The 25,096-nt window shown below is 41.3% G+C and overlaps 1 protein-coding gene across 7 annotated transcripts in view; it reads left to right on the top strand.

The window, feature by feature from the left end:
- Positions 1 to 1,468: 1,468 nt before the first annotated feature.
- Positions 1,469 to 25,096, top strand: part of KIAA1549L (KIAA1549 like) — a 159,129-nt gene continuing 135,501 nt past the window's right edge. For all 7 annotated transcript variants that reach the window (XM_088653645.1, XM_088653634.1, XM_088653619.1 and 4 more), the window contains exon 1: positions 1,469 to 4,024. In XM_088653645.1, the coding sequence (XP_088509771.1) occupies positions 3,727 to 4,024 (298 nt within the window). In that variant the 5' untranslated portion in view covers positions 1,469 to 3,726. The remainder of the gene's footprint in view (positions 4,025 to 25,096) is intronic.

Genomic DNA, 25,096 nt, shown 5'->3' with positions numbered 1-25,096 from the left:
CTTACAGTCCCAATGAGGAGCATAGAAGTTCTGTTGAGAAGACTGTATCATGAAAAACAAACTATCTTCTCCCCCTAAATCTATATTATTTGCATGTATATATATGTGCAGTTGGGTTATATATACTGAGATTCCCCCCGGATAACTCCACCTTCTGCTTCTGAACACCAGCACCCTAAAGAATATCAAGTTCTTCAAGTGTTTGAATGTGGATACCAAAAGACAATGTAGTATGCTATGGGGTGAAATCAGAGAGCACACATATATTGACCAAATGGTACTTCCTCGCTCAGCACCCACAGCCTTACATGGTACCTGGTAATAATATAGTCAGCACAAGTGGGGCCCATGTGGGCAGCAAGGCTTAAACACTCAACGTGCATTATGAAAGAAAACTAGGAATATTTACACAAATCGTACACCAGCCATTAGCATTCCCAATCTGCACATGTATCTGCTGTAATCTTTCTTGAGACAGCACAAACTGGGAACAAACATTGGCATATCAAGCAGTAATTAGCGATGGGTTCATTAAAAAAAAAATCCAAGCAAAGTATTAATGAATCATCCTTGACACCATTACCTCTCCCAAAGAGACAGTCAAGGAGGAGGCCAAGGTGAGTGTTCTCACTGGAAGGCAGGAGGAATGGCCTCACTGATCCCAGTAACCTCCAAGATCACTCTATAATGTTTCATTTATGTATGTGGGACTGGCTTTGAGGATGGTACAGAAACATCTGGGTTGTTCCTAAAAATGAACAAAAAGGAGTAAGTACACCCCTGGAAAGAACCAGTCCCATATAGACTCCCTCTGATGGATGTGTGCACACGCGTGCCCCCCCCCCCCATGAGGTATAAAGCTAGGAACATGCATTGCTCACATGCCCCACCCTTAACACCCCCCTGGCTGCTCTTCAAATATCTGTATGTTAAGACAGTGTTACTGCTTACATAAGGGTTTCCAAGTGCAGCCAACTAAACGTGCTTAAAATCCCTCTGCAAATTTTGCACTGTGTGGAGGTCTAAAGAGCAACCAAAATACTGGGTGGGGGGCTGCCCAATCTCTTAATTTTAAATATCATGCCCAAAGTGCAAGATGCACATAAATGATCTAAGTATGTGGGTAGATTCACACAGAAGAATGTGATGTACCCATACCACTCAGGGCTTTCTTTGTCAAAACCAGAGCCCTTAACTGGGACTGGAAACCTGCAGGGGAACCAGGATTATAGGTTTAATACACTTCATGTGTCTTACTGCTGTTAATTGCTTGGCACCCACTATCTGAACCAAGTGCAATTTCCCAGCATTATCAAAGGCAGCTCTATTTGTTTGTTTGTTTGTTTGTTTGTTTTCTTTGCTTAACATTTATATCCTGACCTTTGTCAAAAGACTTCAGGGTGGGTAATAATATTAAAGAATACACAAACCAAACTACAGTATAAAACAAGAGTCATGATTCAGACTTAATTTTTTTATCAGCATCACATGTAGAGCACAAAGCATGTATAACTGTGGCTGGATTCTTCTTCAGGAAAGGTGGAGCTGGCATCAGGTTTAGGTGCTACAAAGCACTCACTCCTTCCCACTACGGCTACCTGGATATTCAGAAGTAAGGCCAGGTATAAGAGCACACCAGTAGAAAATCTGAGTCTTCAAGGGTGCTACAAACCTATTAAACTATGTTTACTCCTCACTCAAATGCATCAGCAAGCATGGTCTCCAGCTTATGTAGCTTATATTTATTTGCCCCAGTATACCTAGAATTGCATGGAAATCACACGTGTACATGCATATTGCACTAGGGGCGTCTGGATGTGATGATGTGCTTGGGAAATGTGTCTGATGGCTATGCAGAGGTAAAAACATACTCAATAACAGTGATTATGGGGAAAGGGGAGATATGAAATGGCTATATAAGGGGAAGACAATTATATTGTCCAATACACAAACTTTGGTCCATCTCCATCCATGGTAAACTTGGTAACTCTGTCAAATTGACTTTGGACACCCTGGTGCTGTTACTTAAAGTCAGGTAGCTTAAGAATAAACTCTCTGTCATTTAGGACCTGATCATGGAGAGAGTTGACTTTGAATGTATTACGTAGGTGGAATGAATACTTCTCAGCCACAACCATCTAGGTATTTGGATCAGCACCAACGTAAATTGGGAAGGTGTGGGTTTTTTGCTACAGTCTATAAGTGAATTTACAGAACGCGGGTGGCGCTGTGGTCTAAACCACTGAGCCTAGGGATTTCTGATCAGAAGGTCAGCGGTTCGAATCCCCGTGTTGGGGTGAGCTCCCGTTGCTCGGTCCCAGCTCCTGCCAACCTAGCAGTTCAAAAGCATGTCAAAGTGCAAGTAGATAAATAGGTACAGCTCCAGTGGGAAGGTAAACGACGTTTCTGTGCGTTGCTATGGTTCATCAGAAGCGGCTTAGTCATGCTGGCCACATGACCCAGAAGCTGTACGCCAGCCCCCTCGGCTAGTAAAGCAAGATGAGTGCCACAACCCCAGAATCATCTGCGACTGGATCTAATGGTCAGGGGTCCCTTTACCTTTTACCTTTATAAGTGAATTTAATCTCCAGCCTAGTTCCAGGGCTGAGTATTTGTACCATGTGTTGGCAACTGGGGCAGAGAGGGATTCTGCTATCTCAGACTAGCATAGTCTCAAACTTGGTGTTGAGGACTCCTAGAGTGTTAGTTCTGGGGTGCTGAAACATTCATGCAGTGACTCCAGACTTCATGGGCACCGTGAGAACATAATGGGACAAGCGCCTTTGTTCTACATGCGTCAAGGGTTTTTGGTTGGGAAGGACAGTGGTGGTCTAAGGGTGAGGTTTTCATTAATTCTTTTCATTTGCAAAATAAATAAATAAATAAATAATCTTTAAAAATCCTGCCTACCTTAAGAGAAGATACCATGGTTCTGAACAGCATAAAATCAATAAAACTGCTTTGATGAAACAAGCCTCCCAAGTCCGTTTTCAGGCACTATAATTGCCCCTGGTATTAGGGAAAGACTGCCATGCCTAGTGCGAAGAGTGGGAAGGTGCGATTCCACTCCGCCTCCATTCTTTTTTTAAAGAGGTAAGAGAGCGATGCCGGCGCTCATTTGAGGGACCCCCTTTGAACCTCCCTCGGTGGGTGGCGTGGCGGCGGTGTGGGTCACGCCGAGGTCCGCCAGCCCCCCCCCCCCGGGAATCCCGCTCCAGAGGGAGAGGAGTGCGCGCTGGCCCTGCAAGGGCGCCCGGAGCCCAGAAGAGGTCCCCCTCGCCTTAGGAGCGCCGCCATCTCCGCCCCTCGACGAGCGGGAAGGGGGCGGAGGGTGTTGCTGCTACGTGATTCCTTTGTCGATGAGGCGCCCTCTCCCTGCGCGCTGCAAACCCAACTCCGGCCCCGGAGCGAGGGAAAGAAGCCGTCAGGCACGAGGACCGGCGGGCGGCCGAGCGAGGAGGCCCCCTCGGCGGCGTCTCTTGTTGCCAGGCAGAGGCGTCCCCGGCGCCCGCAGCTAGGCGGGGAGGCGGGAAGGGCCCGGCGGCAGCGGCGGCGACGGGCGGTTCCATGAGGCGTCTCCGCAGCCTTTGCACCTGCTGCTGCTGCTGCTGCTGTCAGGTGGCGTCGGCGGGAGCTCGTGACCTGCCTCGCGCCTCGATGGGCAGCCGTGGGCTCTGAGGGGCGCCGGACCCTCGACGGGGATGTGCCATCTGAGCCGCCCCACAAATGGCTCTCGGCGACGAGGCGGCGGTGGCGCCTGCTGCTGCTGCTGCTTCCACCAGCACCAGCACCCTGAGGTGTGAGCTTCCCGTGCGCCTGCGGGGACTCTTTGCAGCAGGCATCTCGCGGGCTTGGGCTACCAGCGTTGGCCTCAGGCTGCTGCTGCTGCTGCCGCCCCCGCTGCCGCCATGCCCTGATCGGAGAAGCGCCGAGGCAGCCGCGGCCACCAAAGGGCCCCTTTTCAAGGCTGCCATGCTCCTCGGGGTGCTCTTAGTCCTTTGCCAACGGGTCCAGGCGGAGCAAGGTAAGCGGCGCGCCTTCAGACCCGGCCGAGGCGCGGGTGTGTGTGTGTGAAGGGAGGCTGAGCAGAAATTGCTTAATGAAGAACAGGGGGTGAGCGGGGGGGGGGGCTTCGTTACAGCTGCAGCCATTGTGTTATCGGCGATCTCGTTCCAAATAATAAAAAACAATACTCTTCTGGGATGTGCTCTAGCAGGGGAAGCTCGCGCCCGGTTCCTAGTGCCTTGGAATGGAAATGAGGGATGCTGCACAGAAGAAGGGGCCATCTCTCTCCCCCCCCCCACGGCCTCTCCTCTCCCCACAATTTTAAACAAAAGTTAACAGCCTTCTGCATAACAGCTGCACTTCACTGCAATGCCTCAGCGTTGTTTCGGTGGCCATGGGATTCGCATTTGATTTTTTTCAGAGGGCGCCTGGAGGCTTGTAAATATTTTAGCACAGAATAATTCCGAGGCGCTGCCCACCCTTCCCCCCCCGTCGTTTTCTGTAGCTGGTGAAGTGTGTCAGATAACAAACGAGGGTTTCTGAGCTTGTGTTTTCAAAGTGGCCTACAGTGCTGGAAGGAGTGCTCTGCTGCCTCTTGTTGACTCGCATCTCTTTCCCCTCCCCAAAATCAGCTGCTTTACATTGCAGAGAAAAGAAGCTGTTGTTACCTCAAACAATTACTTTTTGGATTTTTTTTTTGGGGGGGGAAATAGATGTGTCAGAGCTGATAAGAGTACAAAATTTTTTCTCCAGCATAACATTTCTTATGCTTGGTATCTTGGTGATTTTTTCCGGGGGAGGGGGCAGGACTCATTTCCCTGCCATTTTCCGTTTTGAAAGTAGTAGCAGCTTACAGGGTGGCATCAAACTTAACAATGCTGTACTGTATTTAGTTGTGAACAACAAGGAATGGTAGTATGAATCTGTGTGGACACAATCCCATGAGGATGGAGTTCATGGGACTTTTTTCCTGCAGGATTTGGGTCTTCTCTAGCTGAGCCATGATGCTTTGGTTATGACTGGAATGTTCAGACTGTTTCCTTTGAGGTATAATCAGTGGAGTTATGAACTATATAAAGCCCATTTTTGGAGCATGCAGCTTTGAAACTCCCTTCAGTTTCAGAATCAGCTTGACATGTGGCTTAGCGGGAATGCTATTCATGAAGAAGTCTAAAGTGTCTGGGTCTAGTCTTACATATCTTTCGATTCTGGCCATTGTGTTTAGTATTTATTTAGTAGTAACGATTTAATTGTTGAAGTGCTCAGCGATCAGGAGCATGAGAAAGCTTTCCCCTCTCCTCATCTGGTTGCTTCTGTGGTAACCAAGGTGGTTTACTTACCACTAGAGAATACAGTATTGGATAAGATTAGTTGTATTAAATAAAATAAAAATAAAATAAAGGAAGGTGTAAGGTTTTGCTTTATTTCTCCATAGGGTTGGAGTGACAGAAATTTCTTTCTTAAATAGTATTGAACTTATGTAGGGTCTGGGAGGATTTCTCTGCACGTAAAACTGACAGCTCTCCCCCTGCCCCAAATACCACTAGTATAATTGACTGTGATCTTTACTGGTAGGTTATGACCTGAATTCTTATATAGGGCGCAATCCTGAGAAAACTACACCAGTTTGGATTCCACTAACATTATTGCAACTTAAGTGCTTTGATGTGCACTTAAGTCCCATTCAAATAAGTGTGTATTAAGTTGTTGCGAACTATTTCTTTTGCTTAATTCCCATTTAATTTTCTTTCAGTTGGACTGATTGAATGTGCTTATTAGTTAACTTCTAACTTTTTTTTAATGGAGAAAATACCTTGTACAATTACAAGTGGTGTTAAATGTACTGGCCCTATTTTGGATCTAAGGGCTAGTTAGAAGTTCCCTTCAATGGATGTGTGTGAGAACAACTGGCTTATGATACAGTAAAGAAATCCATTTAGGGGAGCTCCTTCGGTTCATAGATTTCCCTTGCTAAACTGGAGTTAATACAAACTTGTTTATGTGTAATATGCATTTTACATGTTAGCAGTGGTTTATTTCCTAAAAAAAAATGTTTAGTGGTACTCTCATTTTCCTACTCATATTGAAATACTGCCCCTCAATGAGCCCAAACTTATATTCACAAAACATTTAGGGGGTATGCGTACCCCTGCATCCCCTCCAGAAAAACCCCACTGCATATGAGAACCTGTTAACAGTTCTTAATTGTGGCCAGTATCCCATACCAATGAAAAACAGACATAAAGCAGTTTACATGGAGCTGCCAGTCAGTTTCACACTAGACCAATATCTTTTTATCTTTAATAATATAACAGAATAATGTGTCCTTTAGCCCATTTTTTTGCATCCGATTTTGTATTAGGGTACAGTATGTTGTAACATAGAATGCAGGTTTCAATTGTAAGTGTTCAGACTCTTCTAAGTTTGTGCTTACTGTATATGTTTTAGCCAATCTGGCAAGTCCCCCCTGTCCCAACTGATAGTTCTGAAACTTTTAGTTCTAATGTGAGAAGAGGTTTGGGTTAGGGGAACAGATTGAGCTTGTGATAGAAAATGTGAGTTGCTTTCCTGTCTTGCATGATTGTACAGTGTCTTCTATAACTTCTAGTCATAATAATCACAGTGACAGTGCATTTGTGATGTGATGTTAGGAGGAATTCCCCAAACGTTGCTAGTTTCTTTTATTTCTGAGTCATGTAGCAGGTTTTTTAAAAGGTGCAAACTGTAGTGTAATATTCCTAAAGATGAATGAAAACGTTAGGAATACACTGCAATAGACACTCTGGTTGGACAGCATTTCTGTATGCAAGTGAAACATATTTTCATTTGTCTGGTGATGTGGAAACTTGCTACCAATATTTTGCTAACAGTCATAGTTTGATATGAACAGTACAAAATAGTTTTATAACATGTGCAGTGAATGAACAGAAAAATAAGTTGAATGTATTACAAGTGGGGGAAAACCCTAACAAAGACTACTTTTTCCACATAAGCACATTTCTGTTACCAGGAAAGTAGAAGTTGCTAATGCAAAAATTTGAAAGCAGGATAAAATGGTGAAGTATCCTTGAGAAAAGCTCATTATCAAATAGTGGTTCTTTGTTTAGAAATGAACAAAAAGAACTGGATTGTTTCAAGTTGCATAGCACTGAAGTGCTGAAAAGCCAGTTTAAAAGAAGCCATTACAAACCTGTCTCGTCTTTTCTTTCAATTTCTGCTTAATCTGATGACTTATAGAACTAGGTGGATGCATTGCTAGTAAGACTTTATTTTACAAGAGTCACATCTACTTGGAACAGAGAAATAAGTGAATATTGATTGCATGTAATTGTGGCATGTGGTTAAAAACAACAACGACCCTGTGGTCCTTAAAACTGGTGCAGCAGAATTCCACAAAGTTCTTGTTCCTCTTCAGTTCACTGTGTTTTGGTTCAGGAAGATCTGTGGCTCAGTGGCATCTGCTTTGCATGCAAAAGATCCCATTTTAACCATATTTCTGTCATCCAGCAATAAATTACTCTGGAAAAAACAAGTTTATTGACTTTTATAAAATGTAAGATATATGGCGTAGCAAAATAATATGGTGTAGTAAAATAATAATTTTTTCAATTTCCATTGAAATGCAATATGGTAACTTTTGTCAATGATACCTGAGCTGGAAAATCACATTTATGCAAGCTTCAGATCTAAAGCCCAGTGGGATTTACTCATTAGTTCATAAATCTCGGCTAGAAAAGAATTAACCGTGAATTAATAATGGATTTTCATGCAGGAACCCAAGTCCAAACTATGTGTGACACAGAAAGATGAGCAAAGGACTCTGGTAGCCTATTTCCCTTTTGAAAAGCAACTTCAGGAGGGGACAATCTGGATGAGAGAAGTGAGGGTATATCTGTAAGAATCATTCCTACTGCTTTTGCATACAAGTTGCCTACATTTGAAAGTACAGTGGTACCTCTACTTACAAATTTAATGCGTTCCAAACACATTTGTAAGTAGAAAAAAATTGTAAGTCGAATCCCATAGGAATGCATTGGGAGAAAAAATTCGTAAGTAGAAAAAATCCTATCTAAACCGCATCCAAGATGGCGAATGGAGCCCCATTCGTAAGTAGAAACATTCGTAAGTAGAAACATTCGTAAGTAGAGGTACCACTGTATGTATTTGGAACTCTGTAGGAGGAAAAGCAGCTTGAGAAAGGTGAATTTAGAGCAGACAAGTGGCAGTGTGTGCTTAATCTTTTTGATTTCCAGATTGCTTTATACGAAAGCTGTGTTTCCTTAAAAGAGGGAGCCATTGCTGTTTCGTTACCTGTAGGAAACCACAACTTTAACATGAGATAAGCAGTGGACTGTGTGTGTGCATAGAAAGCCCTGAAACCTTTATCAGTATGCTGTACCCAGGGTAGCCTGACGTATTTTTTGTGCAACTTTGTCTTACAAGTCTTTGTAGATGATAATTTTCAGCATAACCTGAACTATGTTCCTTTAAGTATCCTCTGCAGCTGCCATTCAGAGTAATCACACCACAAATACTGCAGTATTTAAATTAGCCACGTGTGGATACTATAACAGCACCACCGCATTGGGTTCAAGAACTAACTCATGGGAAATGAGCCTGGTACCACATTATACTCACTGAGGAAACAGCACTTCCATATGTGAATTCTGCTTTTCTCTATCAACAGGTAGACAAAGCTAGAGGGTATAGAAAAGACATACAGTACAAAGGGAAGAGGGAGTCCCTAAGTAGCTGCCTTGTCTCTCTGTTTTTATTTATTTATTATTTTGCCTCTCTTCAGAGTTGTTAATTTCCCCTAGCTAGCAGTTGGGAGAAGCAACAGAGAAAATGAGCCACTCTGAGGAGAAGGAAAGCCACTTCAGGAATGAGAGAAATTATTAAAGGAGAGGCAATTAGGTGTGGCTCTTTCCTACTCCAGAGTGAGCAGGAAAATGTAACATCAGAAGTTACAATTGCAGCTGTCAGGGAGTTGTTGCGGCTACTCCCGAGTAAAGACGCTCCAGTCCGTTGTGTCTTTAAAGATTTTAATGTGCATACTATTTACAGTGCAGAGATAGCAGAAAACATGACCGCCTAGTCCAGGCATCCCCAAACTTGGCCCTCCAGATGTTTTGGGACTACAATTCCCATCATCCCTGACCACTGGTCCTGTTAGCTAGGGATGATGGGAGTTGTAGTCCCAAAACATCTGGAGGGCCGAGTTTGGGGATGCCTATCCTAGTCACTCTCAGAACCCAGCAATGGCGCCCGTTGGCTTCGGGGCCAGCATAATAACTGGGGCACCCCGAAATGCCGCCCCTTCGCCCTGCGTTTGGGCGCATGCCTCAATTTGGGCGCCGGAAGGAGCAGTGTCCCTTCTTCCCCTTGCTGGCTGGGACGGTGCCTGGGCTCCGACGCCTCCCTGAGCCATCCCTCCTCCCCTTGATGGTCAGAGTGGTGCAGGGGCTCCGATATGTCGCTGAGCCCTTCTTCCACCGTCTGTTCCCCAGAGCATTGCCAGGGCTCTGATGCCTTGCTGAGCCTTCCACCTTCCATTCCACTTTTCCCTGACCCGCTGCTAGCGCTGTCGCTGGGCGAAGTGCTGGTCAGGATTGGGGGAGGCTCCCTGTAGGGAGTCCTCCTGACAGCATAGAACAGCCTTCCCCAACGTAGTACCCTCCAGATATTTTGGGCTACAACTCTCATGAACCTTAGTCAGCAAGTGGAAGTGATGAGGAAAAATTTGTACTATATGTTTTAGCTTTTGAATGGATAGTTCAGTAGAGAGATGGAAGTTGCTGGCCTGTTCGTTGTGAACTTGCATCCACATGGCATCATCCTCGTCAACAAGTCATCCCGTTTCCAGTCCTCAACCCCAGTTTAATCTGGATTTGCCACTTACATGTTTTGTTTTTAAAACCTACTGGATAGTTTGTGGAAATCCAGATTAAATGAGGAGATAAAATGGGACAGTGTTTTGGTGAGTTCTGTGGATACTATTACAAAATGTTCATGCAGGGGCAGCACCGACTTAATAATGAACTGCCAAGTGGAAGTAACCAGAAGTCATAGGGAGCGCACCAGGTTGGACAAGGTCAACTCAGAATCATGGAGTTGGAAGGAACCTCAAATGTTATTTCAATAAACAAGATCCCACTAAGGGATCTTGTTTAATGAAATAACAGGACCCTGATAGGATATCCAGCCTCTGCTTAAAAACTTCTAATGAAGGAAGGTCTACCACTTTGAAGGCAGCGTGTTCCACAGTTTCCTCACGTTCTCAAGGTATCCAATGCCCATTGCTGTGTAGTTATGCTTAGCTACTATTAGTGGCAATAGGATTTTCCTTATAATTGCCTCATCTTTGGTATGAACGTGGAGCCGGATAGAAACCTTGTCTGGACTTCTTTTACCCAAAGTCATTGCCTCACCTTTTGCCCTTCTATATCTACTTTGCTATTCTTTGGCTGACACCCAAGAGCGCATTATCCCACTCCCCTCTTCTCTGAATTTGAAACAGCTTTCATTGGTGAAAGATCTGACTTGTGGTCTGTAAATATTTCCAGTTGTTATTGAAAAATAATTCTGGAGCAACTAATTCTGTTTCATGTCTTGTCATTTTCATCTGGTTGGTAGATTGCAAAGCAATAACTTGCTTTCTTCTTAATGTATTGCTATGCTTGCCAGTTTGCATTTTGTGAGCAGTTATTTGACATTGCTCTCACTCAGATCAGAGTACCCTTTTTAAAGATCGCTTTTCACTCCAAGCACATGCTACACGTTCACTGTGTGTCTACTGCATTTCAATAAAAGGTCAATTTATTGTGTTAGATTTACCTTCTCAGCTGCTGACTCCATGTGCCAAAAGACACATACGGTACCTTTAGAAATCTAGTTTCCCTCTCTCTCTCTCTCTCTCTCTCTCTCTCTCTCTCTGCTTTATTGGTTTTAAAAGAAAAAAACATAGCACAACAAAGAAAAACAAATTGAAAATATAGTATTCAACAAAAAGCAATCTGAAAAAAGTTTGCACTTCTTACATTCAAAATTGAGTTAATTCTTCACTGATTCTAGTATGACTTCTGATCTAGAAATCTAGTTTCTCAGTTTGCAGTATACTAGTATACTAGGAGTGGAATCCAATCGGTCATCCTTGCCAGCGTTCGAAACTCCCATTGTTCAAGGCATGTTTTGCGACAGGGAATTTCAGTAGCGTGAGCAGTTTCAGAGCCCTGGGTGCCTAAGATTTCAGATTAAAACTGCACAGTGGAAGGAAAGGAGGACCTTTTTCTGCCTCCCCACTTCCAGCCACTCTATGAAGGCTGGAGAAGAGACACTCTTAAGAATATTGGGGGGGGGCATGCCTTTGATTTTTGCAGTCTTCAGATGAGGACTGGACCATGTGAAAAATGAACATAATATTTTAGATGCAGTTCATTCATTTTCAGTTTTGTATTCTTGTTATAAAAAAGTGTGCCCAGACATTCTGTTGTTGCTCACATAACCTAGGTTTAAGGGGCCATTTAGCTCCTAGCTTTCATATCTCAGTTTCTTACACTGATCTGTCCACTGTTGGTGCAGTGGAAGTGTCTATAAAAAGAGGGGAAGGGGCAGATTTTGAGGGGGTGCTGTGGTTTGCAGTGTGGCTGTGTCATCAATGCTATGTTGTGCAGTAATTGAAAACCCTGTTTGGTCACTTTGCATTAGTACCTCCGGTTGCGGACGGGATCCGTTCGGGAATCCGTTCAGATCCCGAGGTTTCCGCAACCTGAGGACCACTTCTCTGCATGTGCGCTCAGCGAAACCCGGTAAAATACTTCTGGGTTTGTTGCGCGCGCATCCCGAAGTTTACATAACCAGAGGGTTAAGTAAACGGAGGTATGACTGTACTTTGTTCCAGCCAGTCCTATCCCTACTTACAGGCATGAGCTAATTTAAATCCTGTTGCTTAGAAATTTAGTAAGAGCTATCCAGACAGTGAATGGAATAAATGTATGCCAATACCATATTCTAGCCTTTGTTTAACAGTCAAAAACAATAGCACAGCATCCAATTCACACATGGTGGGTTGTGTTTTTGAGCAGGATAAATGTTGCTTTTCACCCCTCTAATAAAAGCTGGCATCGTAATGACTACCTAGTGCTGCAGGCAGAGAAGAGACAACTTTCAAAGTATTAAACAATTTTCTAAAAAGGAACAGGTGGAAAAAATAGTTTTTGCTGAAAAGTAGCTATGTTTTTATCATCTTCCTTTAAAACGCTAGATGAGCACTTAGCCCAGTCTTTTCAAACTGGTACCTTTCAGATGTTTTGGGACTACAACCGGTTTGTCACTTGCCACTTGCCACTAATGATGTCATAAGCAATATCTAATAGAGGCATATTCACAGCAGTGAATCTTGCTTGCAGTGGATGCAAAATAAAGTTCGTCGAAACCAGGCTCGGATGGTTTGGAAGTGAGGAATTACAGACCAATCTCTTTATTGAATAATGATTATAAGCTTTTTGCAGATATAATGACAACAAGATTAAAAGAGATATTGAAACGATTGATTCATAAAGATCAAGCAGGTTTTCTACCTGGTCGGCAATTAAAAGACAATGTAAGACACATTATAGATGTGATAGAATATCTGGAGACCAGAATAGATAAACCTGTGGTATTAATGTTTATTGATGCAGAGAAAGCTTTTGATAATATATCTTGGCAATTTATGAAGACGAACCTGGAACAGATGAAAATAGAGGGATCTTTCCTGAAGGGAATAGAAGCGATATATTCGGAACAAAGAGCAAAGTTGATAATAAATAATGTATTAACAGATTACTTTGAAATCACGAAGGGTACAAGACAAGGATGCCCGTTGTCACCGTTATTGTTCATTATGGTCTTGGAGGTATTATTAAATCGAATTAGAGAAATGGAAAAAATAAAAGGGATAAAAGTAGGTGCAAAAGAATTCAAGCTAAGAGCATTTGCGGATGATCTTGTATTGACTTTAGAAAACCCCAAAGAAAGCGTTGGAGAAGTATTAGAAGTAATAGAAGAATTTGGACTTTTGGCTGGTTTTAAGTTAAATAAACAAAAAACGAAGATGATGATAAAAAATCTAGAGAAAGAGGAAAAAGAAGAGTTGCAGCAAAAATATGGTATTGCAATCGCAAAAAAAGTACAATATTTAGGAATATGGATGACAGCAAAGAATATAAATCTATTCAATGATAACTATGAACTGGTTTGGAAAGAAATAAAGAAAGATTTAGAAGTATGGAACCGACTGAAGTTGTCATTTCTTGGAAGAATAGCAGCAATAAAGATGAACGTGTTACCCAAAATGTTGTTCTTATTTCAAACAATACCGATCATAAAGGGGACAGGACAATTCAAAGAATGGCAAAAGGAATTGCAAAGATTTGTCTGGCAGGGAAAGAAGCCGAGAATAAAATATAAAATTTTGATTGATAGGAAAGAAAGAGGTGGATTCTCCATGCCGGACTTAAAAACATATTTCGAGGCGTCCTGTCTCTGCTGGATAAAAGATTGGATAACATTGGGAAACACGGATTTATTAGATTTAGAAGGATTCAACAACAGAGCCGGTTGGCATGCATATTTATGGTATGATAAGAAAAAAACACATAAAGGATTTACAAATCATGTGATAAGAAGAACATTATTTGAAGTTTGGGAAAGGAATAAGATGCTGTTAGAGACTAAGACTCCATGGTGGATTTCACCAGTGGATGTATTTACTGTGAAAAAGGTGAATATGGAAGGAGAGAGATTAACATATGAAAAAATTCTAAGGAAATCAGAACAAGGATGGAAATTGAAAACATATGAAGAAATTAAAGACTCTTTAACTAGTTGGTTGCAGTACCACCAAATAAATGATATATTTTCTAAAGATAAAAAGATAGGTTTTGAAGATAAAAAATCCAAATTCCACGTAGAGCTGCTAGAGGGCAAAACAAAATTATTGTCTAGAATGTATGATTTGTTGTTAGAATGGCATACAAAAGATGAATTGACAAAAGAGGCGATGATTAAGTGGGCAAAAGATTTTGGGCACAATATAGATTATGACTGTTGGTTGAAGCTGTGGAACCAAACATTAAAATTTACTGCATGTACCGCATTGAAAGAGAATATTTGGAAAATGATATATAGATGGTATTTAACTCCAGTGAAATTGTCTAAAATGTATAGAATGAATGATAGAAAATGCTGGAAATGTAAGGAGGAGGAGGGAGATTTTTATCATATGTGGTGGAAGTGCGACAAGGTCAAAGAATTTTGGGAAATGATATATAATGAACTGAAGAATTTTTTTAAATACACCTTTCCCAAAAAACCTGAATCATTTCTGTTAGGAATGATAGGTCAAGAAATTAAAAGAGAGGACAATGTATTATTTTTATATGCAACAACCGCGGCTAGGACTTTATTAGCCCAAAAATGGAAGACACAGGAATTACCGACGATTGGAGAGTGGCAGACAAAAATGATAGACTATGCTGAATTAGCGAGACTTACGAGCGGGATCCGGAACCAGGGGGAAACAAAGTTCCTAAAAGACTGGAGTAAATATGTGGACTACATGGAAAAGAACTGTAGAAGTTTAAAAACTCTTGCAGGGTTGAAGTAAATCCTGCGAACTGAATTTAAGAAGAGGAAATAAAAAACTGCGGGATAAGCTTTGATTAGAAAACCTTATGAGGGGATGGAGGGAAGTCACAGTGAAATACATGTTACTGTGTTATGGTGTTATTTGTTATGTTTAAATGTGTATTAATTGGAAAATCTAATAAAATGTTATTTTTTTAAAAAAGCAAAATAAAGTTCATTGAGTGCTGGGGGTAATGCTGTATTCTTTTCACAGAAGCATCTGAGGGCAGCATGCAACCAATGGGTAGAAATTCTATACACTATTTATTTCCACAAAAGTGAAGTACTGGAAAAGGAAGGAAAACAACTTTCTTTGCTTTCATGTTTTGTTTTCCTTTGCTTCCTCTATTTATTAACTTACATAAAATATCTGCATACCACCCTTCATTTTCAAATTTCAGGGCCATTTACAAAGCATATTAAAGCAGTGTATGTTGAAAACGTTAGCTCAAGAACCACAGAAGGAAAGTCTAAGAACTTATTTTTGTATTGTAAAATGCCCTGTAATTCTTGGATGAGGGGTGGTATAGAAAAGTAATAAATAATAATAAAGATAGTATTAATAACAATGATTTAAAAGGTATTAAAACCTGCAGAAGTTTTATGAAAAGGATAGGTCTTTAATAGATGCTGAAACAAAATCAAGGTTGGTGTATGTTGTACTTCATGGCGGAGTGAATTCCAAACATTGGGTACTCCAACAGAAATGAGCGTATTATTAAGATTTTTAAAAGATTTTTTTATCTGGGATTGTTAGTGTACATGTGTAATGATTTAAAGTGTATGCCCACATACCATCTTCATGACTAAACCCTTAAGGACTCCTGCCAAGAGGATATATTACCAGTATTTCTCTTATTGCAGATGGTGGTTTTGAGGAACCTGTAGCTCTCCAGGTGTTGTTGGACTACAACTCGTATCATCCCTGTCCACTGGTGATGTTCGCAGGGGTTGATTGGTGTTGGAGTCCAACAACATTTGCAGGGCTATGGCTTCCCCACCCCTGTATAGAAGAAGTTCTAAATAATTGATAAATAGTGATCTTATTAGAATATATCATCATAACTGTCTTGATGCCACTGCTATTTAGATAAATACTTTAAGTAAAGATCTTGAAGTTCTTGAGTCTACCAACCTTACACCACTCCTTTACCCCATATAAGTTCTGTTTCCCACAGTTGTACTACCCTTGGAGATTATTCTTCACAATGCATGGCCTGGCACTGAACAAGTTCATGTCCTTATCTATTTATCATATCATATTATTTGGAAGTAGTATGACAGCATCTCTTAATTTATGGTACTGTATAATTGTGCACCTCTGTTTTGATTTTGGTAAAAAGGAAATTATGCTTTGTCTTGATCATTCTATCTCTTAAATAGGAAGATCTTAATCCTAATTCCCAAATAGTCTTATTAATTAGTTGCATTTTCTCTACATTCTGTGGAACCCAAAAGGTTACTTTAGACTGTTCTCAGATCACTGTGTTTATTCAGGGACCTATTCATAAATAAGGGACCCAGGTGGCGCTGTGGGTTAAACCACAGAGACTAGGGCTTGCTGATCAGAAGGTCGGCGGTTCCAATCCCTGCAACGGGGTGAGCTCCCATTGCTCGGTCCAAGCTCCTGCCCACCTAGCAGTTCGAAAGCATGTCAAAGTGCAAGTAGATAAATAGGTACCGCTCCGGTGGGAAGGTAAATGGCGTTTCCGTGCGCTGCTCTGGTTCGCCAGAAGCAGCTTTGTCATGCTGGCCACATGACCCGGAAGCTGTCTGCGGACAAACGTCGGCTCCCTTGGCCTATAGAGCGAGATGAGCGCCGCAACCCCAGAGTCGGACACGACTGGACCTGATGGTCAGGGGGCCCTTTACCTTTATTCATAAACTAGGAGGACTGCCAGCATTCAAACAGCAGCATTTATTCCCCCTTACCTTTATAGAACTGCTATTTCACATGGGAATAAGTGTTCATAAAAATATAAGCACTGAATATTCTATCTATTATTTAAATATAATATGTTTGTAGTCCTTTGCTAAGGAACCATGTCCAAAGAGTCTTATAATAACAGACAATACAAACCATCTAAAATAAAACAATAAAATAAAGAGTTAAAAATGCCTGAAGCCAATGCCCAGAGGCAATACTTGTACATTTTTGCTGCTGAAAATTGGTGTGGCTTCATCTGAATGATAGTGAACAAGGTATGGTTGGCTCAGCCAGCAAGGGATATTCATACTAACTGGCTGTGCTACATACTGTTTAAATGTAGACAGTTCTACTTACGCATGCTGAGCGGCACTTTTCCTGTGTGAGTTAAATATATAAAAATGACATCTAATTGCAAAAAAAGGTTTTTTGTTATGGTATTAATCTTGCAACCAAGGTAGGAAGCTCTGTCAGGCAAAAAGATCCTTTTGAGTGTGTGCACGTGTGTGTGTATTTATTCATGGGAAGATGAATCCGTAAGATATGCTGAAGGAAGTGCTATGGATTTAAACATCATTTTTTTAATGCATTCCTGTTCTTTCAGAACCTTTTGTTCTTTCTGCTGGTGCATGTTCCACTTCAAGAATACAGACGCATTCATTTAAACAAACAGATCATATGGAAGCTCTAGGGATGAGCAGTCTGTCAGGGATTCAGGGAAAGTAGGGTGTCCTGCCAGTTGCATCTTGCCTTCCTTTTTGCTTTGGTAGTGGGATTTTAACAAAGTGTCTCAGGAGACCCCTCCAGCAAACTGCTCCAAGAAACCACTGTATGTGCATCCTCCTGAGTAAAGTAACCTTGCCTCATCATTAGCTCCTTTTGAGAGTCCGTTGCTATGAATATTTTACATTAAATGAAGTTAGTACATGTTAAACTGCCAGGGTAACATCTCATTTTGATGTCAGGAGCCACTGTTTAACCAGTCATTAATGCTTGAATTGCCTAATTTTCTTTTGGGGTGGTGCCAGCAGTTTGTTAGAGTAAAGTTTATTGCTAGTAGAGCGGAAGTAAATCAGCAGCCCACCATTAAACATTTATATTGTCTTATACAAGCTTTTGTAATGGGCAGATGATGATGATGTGGAGGTGGTGGTGGTGGTAGAGGTGGATTGAATGTGTGTTCCGTGCGGCTTTGAAAAATGCACACCCTGCAAAAGGACTGGAAACTAACTGAATGGTAGGACTGCTGGAAGCGCTGCCTGTGGAATTCAATTTCGCCCACCTTGATTAAAAGACGTCGCCCTTGCTATGTTATCAGCAAGGTTTTCTAACTTTCACAGCAGATTTACAAACACTAATTAATTGAAAGCTTCATGAATAAGTCATGCCATGTGCCATTTTACACATGTTGGTAATCTTGGTTCTAGAGTCCTGCTTCTCAGTGGTAGAAAGCAAATCATTATTCCCGCTTGTTGAAGTAACAGAGAGCTTTTGAAAACTGATCATAAGAGGTTTATACTTTGTGTGGCATGGAGAGCTGAATCCCAAGGATCCTCTCGTTCCTATTTATGGTTAAGCTAAGAGAACATCCACATCTGCAGTCTTTTTTTATTCATGATGTGTTGCAGTGGGATTTGGAAAGGAAACCTGAGGGTGTCTTATATGTTTAATGCATGGCACACACACTGTAGGCATATTTTTTAATGAAGTATTATTAAGTAGAACCTAGTGGTTTAGACTGTAGTTCAAAGCACATATGGGTGAGTTAACAAATTTCCGCTGTTCTCACTGTAATTTGCGTGTGTACAAAATGTTCTTTTATTCCTTGCCTTAGCTAGGAAGAATGGATGTCTCTTAATAAATATTCTTCCCTGAAGTGTATTTAGGAATAATGCTCAGATGCAGTGAATCTTAGCTTTTCAGTTGCATTTTTCAACCAAACCAACTAAAATAACATGGCATAATGCTAAACTCAGAAATAAAAAGCTTAGAAGCTGGTCACTTTCATGCCCCTCTCCCCAAAGAGTAGAGCATATCTTCATTAAGTAAAATAAAAATAAATTTTCTTATTTTTTTTAAACAGAATGTTCATTGCTTTAAAGGAGCTATTTCCCATCAAGTCAGTGATCCATCAGAACTCTTCTGAAGAGCAACTTCAATAACAGAATAGTTCTTTTTAAGTCTATGTAATAGAAATTTCACGTATGTGCTTAATTGTCTTTTACATACACGAAAAGCTTTCGAGTTTGAAATTTCCTTCCAAACTCTATAATTCTGTGATTCCATGATTTTCCTTCAGGGTTTATTTTACCTAATGCTGTCCTTCAGCCACCAGAAGGCTCTTTGACCCCATGGTGTGACAGGGCGAGATGCTATTTCCCTCAAATTACACCCCACCCTGGAGCACTCTGTGGCACCTCCCATGCTATTCCACAGGGACTCTCAGCACTTTGGGGTCAATTTTGGAGGGAGCAGCAGGGGTGGCAGCGTGTGAATATGTAAAAAAACCCTTCCTTCCCCATGTTGCTAATGGAAGTTTCCTCTGCATCAAGGAGCCATCCATCAACAGAGGGACACCACTGGATACCACTCTTAATTTTTGATATTTTTCTTAAGCTGAGTGAGCCACATATAAACTAATAAGTTATGACCTGAGGTGAAAGAAAACAAACATGAGTCCATAGCTCATAATGACCTCTGAATTAATGACATGTGTTTAAAATTCAGCAGTTCTTGCTGCTAAACCTTACCTGTCTATAAGCATGATCATGCATCCTAAGTGTTATTAAATAATGTTGCCATTTCATCATATGCTGCAAACAAACAAAAATATATATAACCGGGCAGACGGGGTGGGCTGTATGTTATGATAGTCATAGAGTCACAGAAATAATAGACACAACTAACTTAGATCCATTCATTTCAAAGCGTCTACTGTAAAACCTGGTAGGATAAAACCCATATTCATTAATTAAATAGACAATGGCCAGGCAAGTTGATTATTTAGATTTTATTTTTTGGCATCTGTCTGTCTCAAGAGACAATGGAGTGCACCACCGAGGGTGACTTCAAACCCTGGAAAACCGCAGTGCCTTGTAACTGCTGCCTCTTACGTTGTTTTTTCTGCGTTAGAAGCACCAAAGTGACCTCTCCAGGGCACAAGCCTGGGCAGGATGTATGGAGGTTCTGGGCTGCCCAGATGACAATACAGTGGTACCTCTGGTTAAGAACTTAATTCGTTCTGGAGGTCCGTTCTTAACCTGAAACTGTTCTTAACCTGAGGCACCACTTTAGCTAATGGGGCCTCCTGCTGCTGCCGTGCCGCCGGAGCACGATTTCTGTTCTCATCCTGAAGCAAAGTTCTTAACCTGAGGTACTATTTCTGGGTTAGTGGAGTCTGTAACCTGAAGCGTTTGTAACCCGAGGTACCACTGTATCCCCCTCTCAGCCTCTCTGATGTGGTCCAAAGGAAAGCAGAGCACTACAGTTGGCAGCAGCTTGGCTGCGGGAGTTGTTGGCAGAAAACATACAAGGCGCCATCCCACAATCTTAGGGACTCCACTCCGGATTTGTGTAGGATCCCTTTCTTCACCTAAAGATGTCTCTCAAGGCAGTGGGTTCGGATTTTGCTCCCAAAGCCTTTCTCACAAATGAGTATAGCCGCTAGGCAGTTGAGGTTAGGACCAGAGTTTTCCTTCTGCTAGATGGGCTTCCTTTCCAGGTTGATGAGCCTTCCAGCAACCAATTCTTTCTTGAAAGACATGAAACATAGCCTTTAATTCTCGCCCCTTTAATTTTTGACACATTAAGTCCATTTTTGGTAGATCTCTTGCTGACCAGGATTTATTCAAGTGAAAAGAACATCATTTGATTTCTTTTTCTATGTGATAAGTATTCAAACTGGTATCAGTAAATTAAAACAAACAAACCTACAAACAATTTTCCTGCCTTGATATGAATTAAAACAAAAACAAAAAAAACTCAAGATTCCACATGGCTGGAAACTTGTTTTCATGCAGACTTTGTCAGGTTATGTGAACAAGTAATGTTCTTACATAACTTTCATATATCATGGGGGGAAATGGTTCAAGTACAATAAAGTTGGTTTAGAATCGCCTTGTTAACTTTCTTAGTTTTCTTAGAACAAAAAATACAAAAACAAAAAACAAAAAGGAGAAAAAACCCAACAACAAAACAACAACAACCCTAAACAAACCCTGGCATCAGAAAACTTTGTGTATAACATAGCTAATAGTTTCAGAAGTTGTAGCAACAATCTCTTTTATATTGCCATAAGCTTCTGGTTGTAGAGTAGAGTTCAGTTTGTATTTTAATGTCTGTTTTGTACAGTGGTACCTAGTGTTACATACTTAATCCGTTCCGGAGGTCCGTTTGTAACAGGAAACCGCTCGTAACATGAGGCGCGCTTTCTCTAATGGCACTTTCCGCTGCTGCTGCGTCATCGGAACGCGACTTCCGCTCACAACCTGGGGCAGAGGTCGCAACAAGGCGCATCTACTTCCGGGTTAGCAGAGCGCGTAACCGCAGCATTCGTAAGGGGAATGGTACATAACACAAGGTACCACTGTACTTAAGCTTTGTGTCTAGTTGCTTAGATATTTATATGCAGACATTGCAAGTGATAGATGTTAATCTTGAGGTGGTTGTCTCCCCCTTGGCTTGTTTGACCAACTCCAGTTATGGTCAGCTTTTGAATGCACAGTGTAAAGTCACTATGGGGCATGTCACTATACTGGTTAATTCAAATTGTGCAATGAATTAATTTGGAGGTATTGTGCAACACTCCCAAACTTTTTGAGATAATGAAAGTGACAGGAAAATGCTCTGGGTAGAGTGCAATAGCGTTTGCTATGACACAATTTTTTTAAATTTCTTGGCAAACAAATCAAAACAAACACTTAATAAATAGCTGATGTTCTCTGATATCCATGCAAACAAATCTGGATGAATACTCAATAAAGGGTTGTCTGAAAGTAACCTGTGCTACAATTTCTTTTGAAAGAAAGAATTATTATTTTTTTAAAAGTGAGGCCCACTGTCAATCCCAGAGTATATTTTCATGAAGAATCACAAGAAACACACACACAGTGCAAACACATATTCTCTGCTTTATTTTTAACTTATAGCAATGCCTAATTTGATAACAATATGTTAATTAGAGGGTGGTGTTTTTTTTAAATATGCTCAGCAGGTGCTACTGACAGAGTTTGCTGTTATCCTAAGTTTAGAAGCAAATAGATCCAAACAACAAGAATGAAGGATTGCCAGTTTAAAAAATGTTTGGGGAAGAAGATTCCAGGATTAACCTAACTGATTAAATAGACTCTCTTTAATTGTGGCATCTAGATAAACGCACAACAAATACACACATGCTCTTAATTGTTTAAAAGTGCCATTGTTAAATTTGGGAACCTGTTTATCAGGGCTGGAAAGCCGAATAAACTGCCTTGAAATATTTTCCTCAGACTGTGTGCAGCAAAAGAGATTTTGCTGTATTAATTCATGCCTGAAGTGCTATTTCCAGCATTCAACTCTCTGTGTGTATACATACCTAACTTGCTGCAGTGATACACCCTGTTGTGTTGCTTAAATATTTAATAGAACTTCATATTATAGAAGCCAAAATGATGAATAATTTACAGAACTATTTATATTAGTAATTAAGTGATAAGGTTTCTACGTTTTGAACCATAAACGTAATCATTGTAATTAACAGCATTGATTGCACTTCTGGTTTGGAATTCTCATTAGTCAGATCACCAAGTTCATCCTCCATGTTTAAAACTGTGCTATCAATCAGTCAAATTCATTTTCTAAAAACCATTGGTTGCCACAAAAATACAGACATAATCTAGCTGAGATATACATTTTAGCATAGGTGATTCCCCAGAATATTGGACTCTACTTTTTGAATTAAGTTTTTGACTGTTGGGCTGTAGAGCAAACACTGGAACCCTTTATGTAATCTAGTTATTCCTATCAAACAGTAAGTAACAGATTTTCTCCCTACTGTTGAAAAAAACCTGGCTGAAGAATTTCAAAAACCTTTCCCTTGGGAAATTATAGAAGAACAATATAATACAATAAACAATATTTTCCACTTCTCCCTGGCCACAGATGCATAAATGACAGTTTACAGGTATTTCAGTGCATCTCTCCTCTAAATGTGCTGTAGGAACAGAATCTCAAAGCGTAAATCCTCAGTTCATCAGCAGATAATTAGAAAAATGTAATCTGGCAGACAGTGTTTTGATTCAACAGAATAATAAAATGGTGAAAACAGCATTGTTAAAAGGCAACATCTAGTTAACAAAAGGCCCTGCCCTTTAACTTTTTTAATTTTTTTTTAAAAAAATGCTTTGTTGCTATACGAGTAATCACACTAAAGACATCAGGAATCAGTCCATACTTAACTATAACAGCTGATCTGCTCAGATCAACAGTAGGTTAAAAAAACCAAAACCTGAAACACCATTAGCAGTATTGAGGCAAGAGCCAGCTATAAGAAAGTATATGGAAGGTAAGAAATCAGAATCGTCCGATTTAAAAGGAGAAACAGATGTGAAGGTTATGAGAAGAGATTCAAATCAATGGAAGGTTTGTAAAGAGGAGGTGTTAGTAGGATAAAATCATGTGCTCAGACATTGCAAGAAATGCATGTACATACTGTTGTTTTGTTGTAGCTGTACTTTTAAGTTTCATTAAATAAACAAACAGTTCCTGTGCAAGTATTGAGTAGTAGATTGAGATGTTTGCACATGTCTGCAGGGTCTCTACACCACTCAGACTTCAATAGTCTCTCTCTGACTCTGCTAAGTACCCTAAAACTATGCTTTACTGGTTCCTTCATTTAGTGTCTGAATTAGCCTCCTACAGAGAGCTTTCTTCCTGACACTTACCTCTGTTTACTAACCTGTGTGACAGCTCTTGCTGCCCTAGTCCCGCCTAGGTAAAGGTAAAGGGACCCCTGACCGTTAGGTCCAGTCACAGACGACTCTGGGGTTGCGGCGCTCATTTTGCTCTATAGGCCGAGGGAGCCGGTGTCTGTAGACAGACAGCTTCTGGGTCATGTGGCCAGCATGACTAAGCTGCTTCTGGTGAATCAGAGCAGTGCACGGAAACACCATTTACCTTCCTGTCAGAGCAGTACCTATTTATCTACTTGCACTTTGACGTACTTTTGAACTGCTAGGTGGGCAGGAGCAGGGACCAAACAATGGGAGCTCACCCCGTCGCAGGGATTCGAACCACCGACCTTCTGATCGGCAAGCCCTAAGCTCTGTGGTTTAGACCAAAGCGCCACCTGCGTCCCCTCTGGTCCCACTTACCTGGCCCTAATTCTTCTTTGTTGCCCATCCCATATGCTGTTTTGCTTCTTAACCTGTATAAACATCTCACAAGATTCTGAACCAGATCCTATGAGTTACTCTTCACTTGGGCTTGCAGTCCTTTCCCTGTATTCTACTGTAGAATACAGTACATGTTTTCTATTTACCGTAATTCACACCTACAAGCTGCTCTACTCCCCATGTTGTTCTTTGCTTGTAAAAATGTAGCAAAATCAGAGATGGAGATGGCATGGGGCAAGGGAAGGGAAGAAGTACAGTGGTACCTTGGTAGTCGAATAGCTGGCTCCTGAACAAATCGGCTCCTGAACGCCGCAAACTCAGAAGTGAGTGTTCCGGTTTGCGATCGTTTTTCGGAAGCCGAACATCCGACACAGCTTCTGTGGCTTCCGATTGAGTGCAGGAAGCTCCTGCAGCCAATTGGAAGCCACACCTTGGTTTTCGAACGGTTTCGGGAGTTGAACGAACTCCCAGAATGGATTAAGTTCGAGAACCAAGATACCACTGTAATTGTCTTTGCTGTCAGTATTAACTTGAAAGAGAAGGCCCAAGAGCATCTGACACCTCACAAGGATTTTGTGATCAGCTTCCACCTTTCAGAAGTACCAGGACCCAGTAACATCTTGCTCTATATTAGCATTATCCCAAGCCCATGAGCTGGTAAATCAGTTCTTTACAGGGAAATTTTGGCACCTGAGGTAGACTCCCAGGGACACCTCCCTCCCCACCAGGGAAGAAATGAGGGACAAGGGCAGGGGGAGAAAGATCAACGTTGGGAAGTGCTGCCCCTGTGCCGCCTGCCACACCTCATGGGTGGGTCAGTGCTGGTTCTCTAGTTTTGGAAAATACAATGGTTGCAGTTAAGTATTGGAGCATATTTGCTGCGTCTGTACTGTGTCTTTGAAATGCTCCTGAAGATTATATAGATGTTCGTTACCACTCAAGCATCTTTTCATTAGAAGTAGCTGATTACAAGTCAAAGTTAGAGGATATTTCTGGGTGGCTGAGATTCATAAACATTTAAGTGCACTTAGAATTGTTGCTATAGTGATGGGATGACATAGTGCTTCTAAGTCATGTGTCCCCCCCTCCCTTTCACTCTGCAAAACCGAATAGCTTTCAGCTGAAT

The sequence above is a fragment of the Zootoca vivipara genome, chromosome 1, assembly GCF_965207765.1.
Source record: "Zootoca vivipara chromosome 1, rZooViv2.hap1.1, whole genome shotgun sequence".
In the NCBI taxonomy this organism is placed as follows: Eukaryota; Metazoa; Chordata; class Lepidosauria; order Squamata; family Lacertidae; genus Zootoca; species Zootoca vivipara.
The sequence above is the reverse complement of the archived record's forward strand: the minus strand, read 5'-3'. Positions and strand labels throughout refer to the sequence as shown.